We start from the raw sequence: 17,553 nt of genomic DNA, 5'->3' as shown, positions 1-17,553 counted from the left end.
CTCGCCATGGTGTGCCAATGTCGGCGTCTGACGTCATTTTTATAGTTGAGGCGCATGCGCATACGGTGATGCGTTAAAGAATCACGGTGGGTTGTAAAAAGCAAAACTTTTCCCTATAGAAAATTTTGAAAGATTACATTTTACAAGAATTTTAAATGTAGTTTTTGTCACTTACTGAAAATTGTAAGCAATAATGTCAAAAGATAAATGCCCTTAATAAACATACAATATGGAGACGAGTATTAATTACTGTAGACGAATAAATAACCAGCGCAACTTAAACACATTTAGATATTTTAGTTTATTTACTAATTTATTCTAGTTTGCTTTGTAATTGTGGCACTTTCTTATTTCATTCTTTTGCAATAATAGAAAATGTATATGGCTTAGTTCCATCAATCACAATTATTGGTAACAAATGTTAATTGATGACCAATAACGGCCAACTGTTGCTTCTGCCTGCAGCGCCACCCACAGAGGCTATAAAGGAAACCAGTTTACCTGCGCTACTTCCTGTTCCTACTTGGAAAAAAAGAACGTGGCCAACTTCATGGTGGACGGTCTGTGTAAATAACGGCCGATTAGCGATTTGATTTCTGGTGTGAGAAATCAAAAAACAGATGACGATCCTTTTCCCATTTCTCATTTTGGAGTAGGGAAATGGAAAACAAAAAAGAGACGATTTTCGTTTTGGGACAAAGAAATCGGAAAACAGAACGACTAGTATCTTTTCATTGTTGTTTTATGTTAACACAAGGAAAACGACAAATTAGTTACGGGCTAAAACAAACAAACAAACAAAAAAAAAAAAACACCGTCTATTTTGTCGTGCGTTAAATTATTTTTATTTTGCCCCGGAAGTCACCTAATGAACGGTAGCACATGATCTCCATGAGTTAGCACAGTCCTTTTCTGTGCTGTCCAGCTAAGGCTAATAAAGCTGGCCTTAGCTAGCGATTTTTTGGCAGCACGGAAAAGGACCTAAACTTGGGCCTGATGTAGATCTTAATAGTTTTTAATGAGGATAGCTGGTCAGCGAGGTGATGACCATACCACTACAAAGATACGTTTGGAGTAAAACAGTTTGGGGAAGACCAGGTTTTGGTTGAAATGTTTGGATGTTGCTGTGGGGGTTAGAGTCACTGTGACTGAAAACACAAATGTGTCAGACATCTCTCACACGGCAGCGCATGCCCTACGCCCTCTAGACAATAAAACTGTGGGTTGGGATGGGTTGTCCAGTGGAAGAGGATAAGGATCTTCTCCACTCTTGTGGTCCTATTATTCTATGCTCTCTTGAGCCTCTTAATAATCATTACCATAATACAAATACAAACAGCCCTGTGGCTCCTTGCCAAAGTAAAAATATCAGTTTAACAAAATCACAGTTTAATGAGATCTGTGTAACATTTAATTTTAGAATTGCATTATTTCTAGAAGCTTTACAGGAAAGAACTCTTAATATGGTGTGTGAGGGTAAGGGGGAAAATGGGGGACAAATTTATGAGACTGGTATTTAAAAGTTTAGGCAGTTGCTGATTTCCAGAAGAATTTCCTTGAAATAAAGAAATTGGAGTAAAAATATACACTTCATTATTTACTACTAAAAGCTTTACTTTTTACTTAAGACTAAAAGAAGTTAATTAATTTGAATGGATAAATTGGAAGTGTACCATGTTAATATAATTAGTGCCAGATTACATGGTTCTTTCGAGGAAACTTCCCCTGAAGTGATTAGGAAATTGTCATGAATATATGGCTTAGTAAAATAAATCAGTGCCAAGAGTTGAAGTTAGCATCAAAAACCACTGATTCACAAGAAGTTAGAGGGTGTTGAAAACAGCTGTGTGGTATGCTGATGTTGCAATATTAGGTGAAGCAGACAAAGAGCTATGTTTTCTTGGGGTGGACACTCATTTAATTCACAGGAGCAATATGTCACTATTGTGCTGCAATATGAAGTTGGACCTGGTCAGTATATTTGTAAGGAGAAAACACCAGCAGTGCAACAAATGTTAGGGTCTTGCCATTGTATATTTCAGTGAAAGATGAGGACACTCACACATTCTTGAATTTCACTGACAAAAAGCCAAAGTCAGGTGTTTTTTGGTATATCTTCATTTCCATGACACAACAGTCTGTAGTGAGGTAGACTATAACAGGTCAAGAATTAGAAACACTGCTCCTTAAACTGGCATGTGAAATGACATGAAATAAATATTTCCATGTACAATGTCTTCAAAATGAGGTAGAAATGGTTTCAGAGAATGTACAAGATACAACAAAAGTACAACTGAATTACAAAGATGACAACCAAAATCCCATTTTTGATCTGTTGGACAAATTCAACTTTGACTTAATTCAATGAATCAGAGTAACACCAAGAAACAGCAAATACTGTTGTCTGTCGCAGTATGTAGGGCACATTCTTTGTGTGGTATTGAAGAGCATTCAATTGTTGTAGCTAAGCGCTTAGATACTTTTAAAATTTGGGGGTAGGAATACATCATTATATGTTTAACAACTTTTTTATTTTTTTCTTCTGCATAATCTTAAGCAAATCAGTTTCACACTCAACCACATTCTGAGTAAGTTACTTTATGAATGTGCTTATATTTCCAAAAGAGGTAATAAAATACTTTTTCATCACACTGAATTTCAGACTAAGTTGTATAACAGCCTAACTCTTACTATTAAAGGGGATTCACTCAGTGGGCATGTTTTGGGGAGTTTGGTTTGGTTACAACTCCCAAATGACTTAATTTTTGCACAAAATACTTGTATGGCACAATTTATGAAATAGTGGAGCAGCAAAAGCTACAACTTGATGAAAAAAAAGTTTTAGGGTTGTGACTAAATATTTTCTGACAGTGCACATCCTTTGTTTAACTTCTCCCTTCTTCATGGTGTCAATTCATATTAAAGCTAAATTCAAGCTGACTGACTGGTGACACGCTGCTGAGCGGTTTTAAAATACTGACACGTGAAATGGAAATTGGACATTTTATTAAGACATTTAATAAACATACCTATTATGGAGCATATACTGTAGTATGTGTATGTCTTGATATGTCAAATGTTGTCTATCAGGAGTGCTTTGTTTTGACTTTTGACTTTTTGTCCACAAAACCATTTCCCCACTGCTAACTACACTAACACTTAACATGTCATTCATCTCTCCACCAAAACCTATGAGAGAATTACATCTATACATGAAGAAAATATGTTTCATATATCTAAAAACATCATTGATGTACATTATGGCATGTATTGTCCTTTTAAAAAAAATATCTGAATTACATTCAACATTTCAGGCCTTGGTATAAAAACCTCAAGTTTTATTTCCCCAGAGCTAAGAAGCAGTGTGATCATGTGCATGCATGCATGTGTGTGTGTATGTGTGTGTGTGTATTTTCTACTGTTAGTATCAAAGGCCTTGTAAATTAATTGTTTCCCTGAAGTGTTCAGAGTATCTTTTGCTCTTAAACAAAGCCATGACTCCGTTTTCATCTTGCTCCATAAAGCTCCTTACAAACACCCTAAGGTAATAACATACATTCTTATTTTATCATTCTGAGGTAACAATATTCTTCCTGAGTATTCAATAACATGACTATAAATCATCCTTTTGAGAGGCAAAGGTAAAGAGAATGCATATTTAAAAAAAAAAAAAAAGTAAAGTAAATCCTAGAAGACAAGCAGGTAGATCTTCATAAAGAATGTAAAGTTGAACAAAAATTGTTAGAGGCACTCACTCAGAAGCATATATCCTGTACTTCAACCCACATGCCTCCCAGTCTGGGCTGTGCATCCAAACAGGTTTTAAACAGTTTGTTCTGAGTGAAATTTAGCAGTATGCAAACATAAGCATGATTATTTGTTTTTTGGTTGTTTTGTAGGTAAGTATGTGGGTTTGTAATATTTTAAACATTAAAGACAAGGTATAAGTTGGACCAGGTATTATTCTTCACAGATTCTTTAGAAAATATACATGTTTCTTTTAGGATTAGCAGAAATTTGCACGTAAACAACAAGCTTTGAAGATGTTCTGTATATTCTCTGTATATTGTCATGTGTGAAAGCTAAATACATTTTAAAATGAACATAAAATCTTAGATTAGTTCCCCACTCTTTTTTAATGTCAAAACAACTTAAAGGGCGGCTTCATGTTTACTATCATGTAATCATTTGATAAGCAGCTTGGTATGTATAAACTGGACAAAGACAAAAGTTGTTCAGCAATGAAAAAGGTTGAGAGTAGGAGGCAGGGCTCCAGGACAGAGATTAGATAAAGGGTGAGAGAAAAAAGGGTTAAGGAAACTGAAAAAAAAAAGAGAAGAATAGGGAAAAGCAAAAAGCAGGGAAAACATTCATTTGTCAAAGCCAAGTGACACACTGAGCCTTGGAGTGAGCTGTGTAAAGTAGAAGTGATTGTGCTGAAGTAGTATGGCAATCTCACCATTTCAGTTATTGCTCTTCTTACTTTTTGGTCAGTACTGATTTCTGTGGTGTGGTAGAACATATTGCAGTCAAAGGCCTTTTTACATACATAGTGGCCACAAATAATTACACCAACTTCTATATCAGCAACACTGCAGTGATGTTGCCACAGTAGCAGAAAGGAAATAAATAGGATCCTGAGAGAAACAGACACTCATACATTTAGACTGTCTTAATGCTATCTATGTAGAGAATGCTTCAACCTCACCCCTAAGACTTACCTCAACCTTACAGGGCAAAAAGTTCTTGTAAATCTTTGGAAAAACATGTATAATGAAAATGTTAGATGCACAAGAAACACCAGACTTATGCCCTCTTGTGTTTGCTAGTGAAATTAAACCTTTCATTGACAAATCCAATGTTATTCCCCCAATCTGTCTGGATTAAGAACCCTGGTTGGTTTCAAAGAATGAGGAAATCCTCTCAAATGCAGACCATCAGCGGCCTCCAGCAGGGTCCTCAGATCGTGTGTGCGATGCAGGTATCTTCATAGACATTCTCTGCTGCTGAGGAAAGTTGTGCTCCCCTGATACACTCTCCACTGCCAGGCGTGATGGTGGGCTGTAGTCCCCTGCTCCACCATAAGAGGGAGACATCAGGGGCTTTCCAGGTTTGTAGGCCTGTGGATCTGAGGTCGACCCACTCATATCATAGCCGTTGCCATGCCCATTGCCATGCCCATTGCCATGGCTTTTGCTATGACTGTTTCCATGACCATTGCCATACTTTCTGTAGCGTGATCCCTCCACTTCTGCTCCCTCCTGTCCTTCCTCTGCCATCTCAAAGGCCTTGCGTTTCAGCGGCACCCCTGTCTCAGAGCTCCCTCCAAGGCTGTGAGATGCATAGCTGTAACCCCCCCCCACCATGGTGGGCCTAGGGGCCAGAGGAGTTGGGGCACTAATCCCAGAGGGCAGGTAGGAGGCACTGGGGTGGCTGTATCCAGAGGACAGGCTGGTTTGGGGGTAGCACCCTGGAGGGTAGTTGTAGACAGGAGTGCTAGCACTATAGCTGGGCACTAGAGTGGGTGTGGCCTGCAAAGGGGGAAGTGCTGCACTGGGCTGAGGACAGTATCCTGAGGACAGGTAGGTGCTGTTGTAGGCAGGAGGGTATTCTTGAGATGACGGAGCGCTGCAGGAGCCAGCACCACTGTAACTTGGCTCGGAAGCCAAATTACTGCTCACTACTGTTACACTTCCTGTGGCTGGGATGCCCACAGAGGCAGAACCCACCTTGGTGCCAGTTAATGCCTCTAGTCCAGGGTAACACTCGACACCCTGACCCAGAACCCAGGGCTCAGTTTCAGTTTTCAGGAAAGTTCCAGGCTCTGAGTAGGCCCCTGTAGCAGGGCGTTCATAGGACAGCTCCAGGCCTGAGTACTTCTCAGCATAGCGTTTAAGCAGAGAAGAAGCAGTAAGGGCTGATATGTCATCACTGGCCCAAGGGTAACCTGCAGGGGCATAGCTGCGGCGAGCAGCTGAAGCATAGGGGTCATGTTTGTGGGCAGAAGGGGGCGAGGTGGTAGAGGTGACATCTAGGTGCTGCTCAGGCCACTGAGATAAGGGGGCAGCGTGCTCCGGAGACCAGTGCATCTTCAACAGACCTACAAGAAACAAGACCAGAGCAGAATTAGTCCACATAACTATGACATCATGTACCAAATGTTTAAAATTACATAACTGCAGAATTTGTTTTGACCAAGTAAAGACTGTGCACCCCATTCAAGGTATTTTGCTACCTCTTTCTTCCAAAACTCACAAGCGAGCTAAAAGTACAGCTTCATGAATATTTGTCCTCATAATCACCTTGGCACGCTGACCCTTTTCCAGAATCATGTCAGTGCTTAGCCAGTGCTCTTCTACACAGTTTCATCCAAGCAGGGGACAACTGTTCTGATCTTTATGTGAAGCCGCCAACATAGCCCCTAGCCCAGTCTCCACGGCGATAAGCCTCTATCAGCCTGCGCGCTGCCCTCTCCCTTTGCCTCTCTCACATTGGGGCCATTGTTGTCTCTCTGTGAGTCTCTTAGTCCACAAAGCCACCCCCACTGAGCGTGTGATCTAATTCGGCCAAAACCTCAGGGGTCTGCTGGACAGGGGGAACAGGGGGTGGGGCCACTGTGTCGAGGGGGGATCAGAGTAGTTTTTCACCATTCTAAACAGAAAATGGACCATCTACACATATATGAACACAATTACAAGTGTACCGATTGAGCAGACAAAGTCTGATTTTCACGTGCCATGTGTGATTATACATGCACATTTACACAAATAGAGTAATCCACTGGTTTAGTGGTTGTGGGCTTGTCTTTTTGAACTGGCATTAGGCTGACATTCCAGGCATTGCAGAGTATTATTAAACTGTCTTGACCCCAGGCCGGGGCTTCCCTACAACAGCACCGGACAGAGAAAGAAGCCAAGGCCTCGATTTCACCATGATATTCATGGCAGTATATTGTAGGACACACTATTTATACACTGGCACCAATATTGTGTTTGTATTGTGTTATCCTCTACATATGATCTCAGTTGTGTACAATTAAAATTTTTGTCATGATTATTTGAATAAATAAAGCATGTTTATTCATTGTTTCTTTTTTTGAAAATGATCCTCCCATTGCAGTTAGTCATATATTATGACATATCATTGATGCTTGTCTTGCAATCATTGGAAACATGTTGTGACTGCTTCATGACCTAAGCTATGATTCAAAACAAAGGTTACAACAATTATTATTAGTGATAATATTAATCTTACAGTATTTTTAAAAAATTAATCATTATGTCAATAAAATGAAGGAAAATAGTGGAAAATGCCCACTAACTCCCAATGGAGCCCAAGGTGACTTCTTTAAATGTCTTGTTTTATCCAACCAACAGCACAAAACCGAAAGATATTGAATGTACAATTATATAAAATATGGAAAAATAGCAAACTATCACACTGAAGATGAATGGTTGGTGTCTGTGCTTAAAAAATGACTCAAGCACAAATACTGACACAACTCCATTCAACACCCTGATCAAGATGTTGTACTTATTTGCCCAGGAAAAGGAGGAACTAATGGTAGCAGTGGTAGATATTGCACACACTCGCTCACTCACCAGTCTGGTCTGAAACTGTCTACATGTGGATTGTGTCAGGTTGTGTCACATGGCCACCAGGACCACCAGATGGGCCTCTAAACAGTCCACATGTTGATCCCTAAATTAAATGATCCTTCAGCCCAATAATCCCGCTCATCCAATCCAGGGATCGTAGTGCTCTCAACCGGCACAAGCTCAACCCTGGATGTGAGAAATCCCTATGCTCCAGGGAATTCTGACAGATCATGGTACCCATATGGAGCACAAAAACATTACTAGCACAAACTGGAGAAAGAATTATATTCTTAGCATACTCAGTATGACATATAACTTGACACTTAGGTTAGAATCAAAATTATATCAGACTTAACCCTGACAAGAGGGTGTTGATTGATTGTACTTTACAGTAAGTCAACAGATCATGGCTGGATTACCAAATGGGTGTACTGGGCATCAACCCAGGGGCCTAAAGGGTTAGGGGGCCCTAAGCCACAGTGTCTGCTGTGAAGCAACTGTTATTATCGTTTCTCATTGCACAGTCAAATAGCTCAGTCATTTATTTCAATATAAGAGACCCAAAAACTGAGGTAAGTGGTTGTATGAGACCATCTGTGCCCAGGGGCCCAGGGTCACCCAATCTGTCCATGCTGCAGATAGACATAAAAACAATGTAAGAAACAGCAATGACTGGGAAAGAACACTGACAAGGTGTAAAATTATGGATTCACAACCCAAGTCTGATATTAGATTTTGTTACCTATGGTTGTATATACCTGTTACTATAGATACACTCACAGGTACAGTATGATCACTTGATGGATATCACTCAAGCAATTTTCTGCTATAATAGCGAAAACACCTGATATTAAAGATAAAAAAAGAAAAGGCTGCAACTGACACACAGTATAAGTAGCTTTTTTCAAGTTTTAAATATTAACTGATGGGACCTTGATAATATTTTAGTTTTGCAGTAGAGAACCTGGTGAAAAAAAACTTTTTTCCCCACAATTTTTACCAATCACTTTCTAAGAGTGGGAGTTCTGTGTTTTTGTGGAGTTTTCTCACCTCCCCTGAATTAAGGCTTTAAAGACAGAGGATGCTGTATGTTGAACAGATTGTAAAACCCTGTGAGGAAAAATTATGATCTGTGATTTGGGGCTATATGGGTAAGACTGACCTGAAAGTGTTTTGAGTATTTACTATAGATGAACATAAAATACCCATAATTGAACTGGGTAAACATTAGATTAGATGTACCTTCATTAGCTCATCTTCTTCATTACATCCCCAGTTGTAGGCTAAAGAGAAATACAAATTTAACATTTAAAAAAATACCAGGTTCAGCTTTAAATATTCTGGCTACAAACTGAGCACCACTTTTAATGAATCACAATCTCCTTTTCTGCCATCTTAGTGTATCTGTGAAAATTATTTGTCCAAGAAAATCAGTTTTGTTCACTAAAAATCTTGTTAGGAAAAAAATGTATTTTTTTTTAAAATACAGTGCACTGAAGATTGTATTCACTTGATGGGATGGTAGATGAGATGTGGAAAACAACTGTGTTCAAAGAGTAATACATGACATGAAAGTAAATTATCATCTGACAGCCTTGACTTGAAAGCTTATTGAAAGTTTATGATATGGATTTTTTTCCCAGAGCCAGTCACGCTGAGATCATTCTGCAGTTGCATTAATAAAATTGAAAATTTTTAACTTTAATGTGAATAACTGTATGTGAAGAATCAATCAATTTTGTAGTCTTGTGGCAGGTTTTACACATCCATGAAAATCTGGGCATTGTACATGTACCCACACAGACGCACAATCAGGGTCATCACACTGGTACTCACTGGTCATGCTGATTGCTGGCATGAGCCAATCGTTTGCCGCTTTGCTTTTAATCTCCTCCTCGCACCCCGTCTTCACCAGATGGTCTATAATCTATCCAAGACATATTCAAGTGTAGTAATCTACTGCATTTGGAATCCTCATCGAAATTCAGCGGAGGAATGTGAAAACTGACCAGGATCACTCTGAGATCAGACGACAGAAGAATGAACTGGTGGGTCTGGATGGGTTAAGGACCAGACTGAGGAAACCAGACTAATGAAGGATTAGAGCACACAAGGCTTATGGGAGCGTCAGTGCTTGGTGACAATCTCACAGTCATGGACGAGAATTACAGAAGCATCACCACCGCGTTTTACTCCTTATCCTTTCAGTAAGCCGGCAACTTAGATGAAAGCTTTGTTCCAAGACGACTCAACTGTTAAACAAAAATGTAAACTTTACTTGATAATTATTGTGAAACAACACAAAATGATGATATTTCTTTGATATAAATAAGACATTACAAATATAAGGCTACTGAATAAGGCTGTTTAAAAAATATTTCTCACATAAAGGCAGACACCTCTCTGGATACAAGTACATGGATCTACTTAATGATAATGATATGCATACTTCTCATGATAAAGCAGAAATCTAGTGTAGTTCCTAACAGCACTGCCCTCCTTAAGAACTAATGGATTCAGATATCTTCATATTTTATTTCCTATAGCAGACGTTCTGTCATGTTACTGTCATGATCTGATCTTTGTTCTAATTTTACTACTTCCTCATAACATTAAATTTATGATAAGATTGTCACATTTTGCCAGAAATGTGAATTTCTTGAACTGACTAAAACCTCTTTACTGCTCCTGAGTGCTGTAGCATCAGACATCTGTGTTAAAGTGAGGATATTAGGGAGCAGGGTTTGGGTATTAGGAGGGATGAGTGAGGGAGCCCCTAACCCCTTATCTAGCATCTCATGTTGGCTTGGGGCTTGGGAACACCCCTCCATTCTTAACTGAGCTTGGCTTACCAAGAGACAAAGATGAGCACTAAGCCGACTTGGTACTATGGCAGCTTTCCTTAATCATTGTGATTATCATACTGTCGGCCAGCACCAGAGTTTCCTCTGGGTTTGTCCCCCAGCAGTTTGGCTACTGGACACAGATTAATGGAAAGCTCACAGAAAAAACAATGGATGCATGAAAGGAGGTAAAATCTTTGAAACCAATCAGTTTATACTGTAAATATAAGTTATTTACAATCCTGTGTAGGCTCTGTTTATTACATACAGAGGTGATTAAAATGCTGTAACTTCAAATTTTCAATGATCTTGCAGCGTAAATTTTAAGAATTTATTAAAATAAGCACTGTAATATATTGTAATTCATTGCAATCCAGGCCAGCATTTCGAGTAATGTTAACGTTAGTTAATGTTCACATTCCTCACATTCTCAGGTTGTACGCAACAATTATCCAACTCTGACCACCACTAAAATCTTCCCATCAATTTATTATTTATTCTGTATTTGGATACCAATTTGCTTCCACTGAGGGGTTGCATGTTATTCCCTTTTATCTTCTTCCCCTTATACTGGTGTTTAGGATTTTGTAAATGCATGTTTGTTCATTTAATTCCTGGGTACCCTCGGGAGTTGTTAATATCTTAATAAGAGTTTTCAAACTTAAGTGCCCTATAAAGAGGGGAATGATTTCTGCATTTTTGATTTTAAAAAATCATACTAATCACTTGAATGTGGATCACAACATGCTGGGGGTTGGCTGTCTCAGTGAAATCAATAAAAGTCCTGTTTTTCTGACACAGTTCTGATGTCGATCCAAACATGGCCTTTGCATTTGTACATGTGCAGACACCTTGTGTAGGTGATACAAAAGTAAACTGTAAAACAGTCTCATGTCTCTGTTCAGCTTGTTCCTTTCAACTATGTTTAATACCCAAAGGTTACTAACTAAAACAAGGAATTTTTTCCACAGACACAGCTCTGATTGGTCACCTGAGCAGCCACAGTGTCAATGCTTCACTGTGGTTGCAGTGCTGCCTTAAAACTTGTGGTATTGTAACATCTACAGTTGTTGCCAGTCATTGAGGTCATGTTTACATACTCCAACATCAGTTTCTTCAGAAATTGTTAGCACTACAAATGCCTTCATTAGATGATTTATGTAGCAATATAGAGAAGAACAAGATTACATAAGAAGAGAAGGTGGACTTGTGAGAGCACTGGATGTGTTGAGGAAATAAGAGGGTACAAAATGTGAATATCCCAAGCAAATCTATCTATAATCTATATTGCCTGCATGGCCACTTCATTTAAATACATGTAGTTACATATTTGCAGAGGCATATGTAATCTACAGTTCCCTCTGGGAACCGGAGGAAACATCACCCATAATGTAGCTACAGTGATACTTAAAAGCAAAGGTATAAATCAGCCTTGTGTGTTGTATGTGAGTGTAATGAATCATCCCAACACAAGCAAATGCGACCAGAGCAGGAGGTGAGGTAAAATCAAACTGCTGTGATAAACGCTCCCCCTTTTCCTCTCCTGTCAAAATTAAGACCTAAACATGGATGGTACATGGCCTCTGGGTTCACCAAACAGCAAAATATGCATTATACATGTGTGTATATGTGAGAGTGTGTGTGTGAATCACTGTGTAAAGGAGGGAATACAGCACTTGTAAACAGCAGCCTGATAGATCCAATAAAGAGAAGGACTAAGTGTGACCATCCCAGCTCTCTGTCTAACCATCAACAGCCTTCACTAAAATCGGTTTCAGTGCTCTAACCTTTCCTTCTTTGTGGGTATTATCATCAATGCTGTAGTCAGAAAATATTGTATTACCTGACCACATGTTTTTTTCTTTAAAGAAAACAGCATTATGCAAGTCATAGATATTTTCTGTGCATCAGTGGAGGGCAGTTTGACTCGTGGTCCACTGCATGGTCAGTATGAGTAATTAGAGGTTAATTAGATGAAAGTACATGTGGGGGAAGGGGCTGCCTGGAATGGGATTTGGGGGTTGTGAAGCATCAGAGCTGGCTGCCTGGCTGGGGAGTGGAAACAAAAATCACCATTCTCAAAGGTCCTTCTGTTAGTGCTTTTACTCCACTCACAATAAACAAAGACTTACATTTCCTGAGGACAGACAGACACACACCAAGATGCGCACACACACACGCATGCAGGCTCTCGCACTCCTACTTTGTGATTTTGGTGCAGTGTTCAGCTTCAGCTGGCCAACATGCAGAGGGACTCTTGGTCATCTATAGGATGAGTCAGGCTGCTGGAATGTCAGGAATCTAACCTGAGATCTATTTACAAAGCACATATCCTCTCCATACGCTCAACACGCACTGTCCACTCCCAGGCTAAGAGGAAGGGAGGAAGAAAGTGGAGAGAAAAAGAGAGAGGGAGAGAACATGCTTACTTACAGTGCTGATAAATGACCCTATCAGCTGTTTGCACATTACTGGGTGATTTGTATTAGTTAGAGTTCACACTGCTGCTTAGAAGATCAATACAGAACACAGCACAGAAGAAATGGGAGATGAATATACATGGAGTGTGTCAGGAGTCCCCCTGCAGTGGACAATGGACTACACATACATATCACCCAGCTATCTCTGCCCTCCTTGCTTACAGAGTAAATGAGGGTTATATTGTTATGTAAGCAGTGACTATAGTCTAAAATGGTGTGCATTAAGGAGGATCTACTCTGCTGAGGAGTAAACCCTCCCTCTCCCTCCTCTCTCCCCTTCCCCCTTTCCCCCAGGCCTGCACAGTCCACTGGGCCACACTGTCAGCCAATCAACAACTGTACCATATCTGAACAAACTTTTACACATCGCTCATATACAAGTCATGTCTAACTCTAAATCCAGTGGCAATTAGAGACTGAATATGGCTTTTCTACTCAAACACACACATTCAGTCAGATAGATTTATCTCTAAGCACCACTAAGAAACAAGTTAAATAGTTTTGCTCCTCCTTTCATTCCTCCCTCCCATTCTATTTTTCACCTTTCTTTCTCTCTGATTTTGCCCTAGAGTCTTCCTCTTTTGAGCCACCCCCCCACACACCTCCTACTCTCTGTGCTGTAGTAAAGACAGGCCTGTGTGTCCGACCCTGTGTGGTCAGTTTCCCCATCCCCCACTCCTTTAGCTCACACACACACACATGTGGCAGAGGCTGGCCTGGCCCCCTCTTTGCTTATTGTGTCCACTCATATATCAGGCTGCAGCTGACCAGTCCCTCCTCATGTCCTCTCCATCTGCCCTTCACTTTGCTCTTTCTCTGTCATTTTACCACCAGCACCACAGTTCTTTACTATAACACCTAATGAGGACCTAAGGTGTGCCACAATTTGCTTAACAAGCTTTCATGATTACTATGGAGGACTAATGTGTGTGTGAAGGCGGAGGGCGATGTTTATGTGTCCCTCTATATAGGACTGAGGACTAATGAGGGGCTGTTGACACCAGGTTACAAAGGATCTGGCTTTTATTCACAGAATGGCCTCACCCGGATAACTGGCAACCAAGAAACAGCTATAATGGCCCATAATTAGATATGGATGATTGTGATTGCATGTTTACTTGTTTGTGTTTGTGTGTTACAAAAAATTTGTTAGTCTGTGAGATCTGATTAAAGCAGCTGTGGTTGTTAAAGAAACATAAATGCCAGCATAGGACTGTGCTTAGTCCATGTTTCTGCGGGAAGAAATCTAACACGACACTGTGAGTCTTTTTGAAAAAGGAATGTGACACACGCACGTTACTGAAACTTCCGTCTGCTAAGAAAAGTCCCTCATTGTCCCTCGAAAACTCCCAACATTTTTTGTTTAGACGTCTGTTGTTTGTCTCTGTACCTTTGTGTTGCTCTTTGGAATACAAAATGCATGTTCAAGTAAATCCCTGTTGCATTATTCCAATCAGGTTAGCGTTGTAATCCTGTTAAAGCTTGGCCTAATCAATAGCCCAGTCAATCAATATAAGCATATTCATCAGCCTGGATAGCAACCTCTCATTATTAGCATATATACAAACTGAGTCAGTGAGATTTATGTGATTTAATCTGCTTTAACATTAACATCAGTTGACATACTGTCAACTGTGATAACACGAAGACACACAAGAAGTTGCTAAGTTGTTAGGTTCATACTGAAGGAGGAACCTGATTCATCCATGACTCATGCTTTTACATTGAAACATGAGTTATTTTCACCCCATATTAAGATATAGTAAGGGTATCCCAAGAAATCTCAGGGTACCATGGTGCATTTTGTTGTTATAATCAACATCTTATGTATAGTCTATTCTTATGGGCTCTGAGTACAGTACAGATACACAGGCTGCTCCACCATATTCCTTTAATATGTCCATGTTTGGCCAAAGGGACAAACAATGGTGCTTTGCCTACTGTCTGTTTAAACAAACTGTAAAATATTCACATAGAGGAGCTGGAAAAACAGAGACTGAACACATTCTGTGAAATTCCTCAATGCAAAGCCTAGAGACTCAGCTGTTAAAGCCATTAGCATATCTGCCTTCTCAACATGACTTTTCAGAGATCCAGAGACCCCCCACCCCCCCATTCAGTCCCTCGTTTCCCTCTACACAACCACAGGAGATGAGTCCAGGACAAAAGAGGAGCCAAGAGGTTGTACAGGAAAACAGACTCAAGCCAAGCCAAGTCACAATATTCACATACAGCATGCCAAACACAGCCATCATCGGACATGACCACACATAATTGTAATCATCTGAGCACAGGCAGTGGTACACGCATGTGAAAATAAAATCAGGGCAGACTTACTGTATGGGGTGACAGGACTGAGCATTCTGCAGCCCTGGCCCCCAGGTGAAGAGGAGAGGACCGGGTCCACTTGGTGCTAGTGAGGGCCCAGCTGCATGCTCCGGGACCTCCCTGGGCTAATGCTTCTCCCGCTGCTGGTGGTGGTTGTGCGGCTGCTGGCTTGGCTAGTGACTGGCCTCCTGCACCCCTCCATGGTTCATCTCACACTTCAACACCGCTCTGACGCACTGCCACCTGAAGAACGCACACATGCCAGCGTCAGAGGCAACAGACACCACGAGTATAACTAGGTTGTATATTTGATGTCACTCAAAGTGAGATTCTGGGATATTTTTGAGAAATGTATTATTGTATATTGCAAAAATAATGAAAAATGTGCTTAGTTTCTTGCATTTATAACATTAAACTCAATATTCCTATTACAAAGACAAGCGTGACTGTAACGTTTGAGAAATACTTGCAGAAAGCAACTAATACTGACCGATCTCATGTACTCTGAATGATCTTGCCTTTGCTTTTCTTAGTCTTTCCATGTGTTTATGTGAGCACACTCACATGAATGTGTGTGAGCGATGGAGAGTTTGAATGCTGAATGCCCTGACAGAGAGGGGGCTTCTACCCTCTGACCACAAAACCGCACGGCCAGCTTAGACAAGTTTCCCTAATTCTTTGAAACTGCCCGTGTTTCAACACAAACACTACAAGCCACAACAGCAAAGAGAACTTTGTACTGCAGGGAAAGGAAGCTCTCCTGTCTAACATATAACACAAGGGAAAAAATGAAGGATGAGTGTAGAATAGGAGAGTTTGTAACACCCCCCTTGGTTGACATATAGAGGACAAACTAATGAGAATGCCATGCACGTGTGTTAAGAAAAGAAACTGTGGCACGTACAATGAGGTAAACAGAAGGAAAATACATGGAAGAAGAAAGAGGGAATAGGGAACACTGAAAAGCACTGACAGGAATGTGCAAGAAGCAGCAGAATCATTGTCATTACTGTTGAAAGGAGACAAAAACAATCTTTCACAACAAGTGCGGAAATGGTTACTGACCTGATCATGCCTGGATCTACTCGAGGACTGGCTCAGTTTAGAAAGTAATCCACTATTCCGCAAAGTAAAACAGAGGGAGCCGACGTAAATGTGTGTGTGACTGGGTGACTGTGAGTGTGTGTATGAGGCTTGTACTCTTTTCTGGGACCCTATCCTTCTCTCCTACACACCCTCGCTCGCCCTCCAGCTCCCTTCTCCCTCCCCCTCCTCTCGCTCTCCCTCGCCCAGTGACAACAGAGCAGCACATACATCCCATCCCCCAACCACGCCACCCCTCCCCCTCCTTCTCCCTCTCTTTTGTTAAAACTATTTTGTCAGGAAGGGAGAGAGAGGGAAAAAGTGACCTATCATGCAGTGTCAGAGAAGAGCCCATTTCCCCCTACTCTCTATGTGTGTGTATGTGTGCACCAGTGTATGTGTGTGAATTTCTGCATGCATGCATGCATGCATTTGTGTATGATCTTATCTCCATGTGCGCATGCATGTTTTGGATTGTAAGACCTTCAGTCTGACAAATGAGCATGTGGGACACATGCTTGTGAAAAATAGTGAATTTTCTCCTTCACTGGTCACATGAGAAGTTCAGTCATTGTCAATGACTTCTATTGATCTGGTACATTGATCTTATTTATTTTCGGGAGGGTGGGGTTGAAACAACCATGTCAATATTACCTAATTCCTGTGGTATCCCAACCCCCCTCTACACACACACACACACACACACACACACACTGGCCTGCACACATGCATGGGCAGCAGCAAATGACCTCCACATTGGCCTCAAACCTTTGACTAAAAAGTGGGTTAATTTCTTCACCTGTAATTTATCAATATCATTAAAATCTGTGCTCATGCGGCTTTTATTTCACTTTTTATTTGTATTTAACTTCTTCCCCTCTAGCCCCTATTTTTTCCTCTAACCCCAGTCCCTCATACATAGAAACACAGCTGTGGTTCTGCATTTAGAGTTATGGTGTAGGCGGGACAAGCTGGCCCACTCCTCATGTTACTCTGCTGTAAACAATCAAGGCCCTGGAGGACACACTCCTGAGCTGCTCTCAACACCAGGCCCTGTCTCAAGCTTCCACACTCCCACACACACACAAGTACGTTTGACATGTGCAAGCCATGTTTCAGTAGGTGGTTGTTCACAGGACAAAATGTAACTTTCCCCTATAATTTCAGTTTATTAGACCATAATCACTTCACTGGAATTACAAAGCAGAGTTGTAACAAATA

At 40.7% G+C, this 17,553-nt stretch overlaps 1 protein-coding gene across 1 annotated transcript; it reads right to left on the bottom strand.

The window, feature by feature from the left end:
* Positions 1 to 2,013: 2,013 nt before the first annotated feature.
* On the bottom strand, positions 2,014 to 16,513 carry si:dkey-195m11.8 (fidgetin). Its single transcript, XM_018680581.2, has 3 exons — positions 16,315 to 16,513; positions 15,259 to 15,492; positions 2,014 to 6,100 (listed from the first exon to the last, which is right to left on the bottom strand). Exons 2-3 carry the CDS (start codon positions 15,281 to 15,283, stop codon positions 4,938 to 4,940), a joined length of 1,188 nt encoding a protein of 395 aa, XP_018536097.1. The 5' UTR covers positions 15,284 to 15,492; positions 16,315 to 16,513; the 3' UTR covers positions 2,014 to 4,937.
* Between the last annotated feature and the right edge of the window lie 1,040 nt (positions 16,514 to 17,553).

The sequence above is a fragment of the Lates calcarifer genome, linkage group LG12 (genome assembly GCF_001640805.2).
Source record: "Lates calcarifer isolate ASB-BC8 linkage group LG12, TLL_Latcal_v3, whole genome shotgun sequence".
Classification (NCBI taxonomy): Eukaryota; Metazoa; Chordata; class Actinopteri; family Centropomidae; genus Lates; species Lates calcarifer.
The sequence above is the reverse complement of the archived record's forward strand: the minus strand, read 5'-3'. Positions and strand labels throughout refer to the sequence as shown.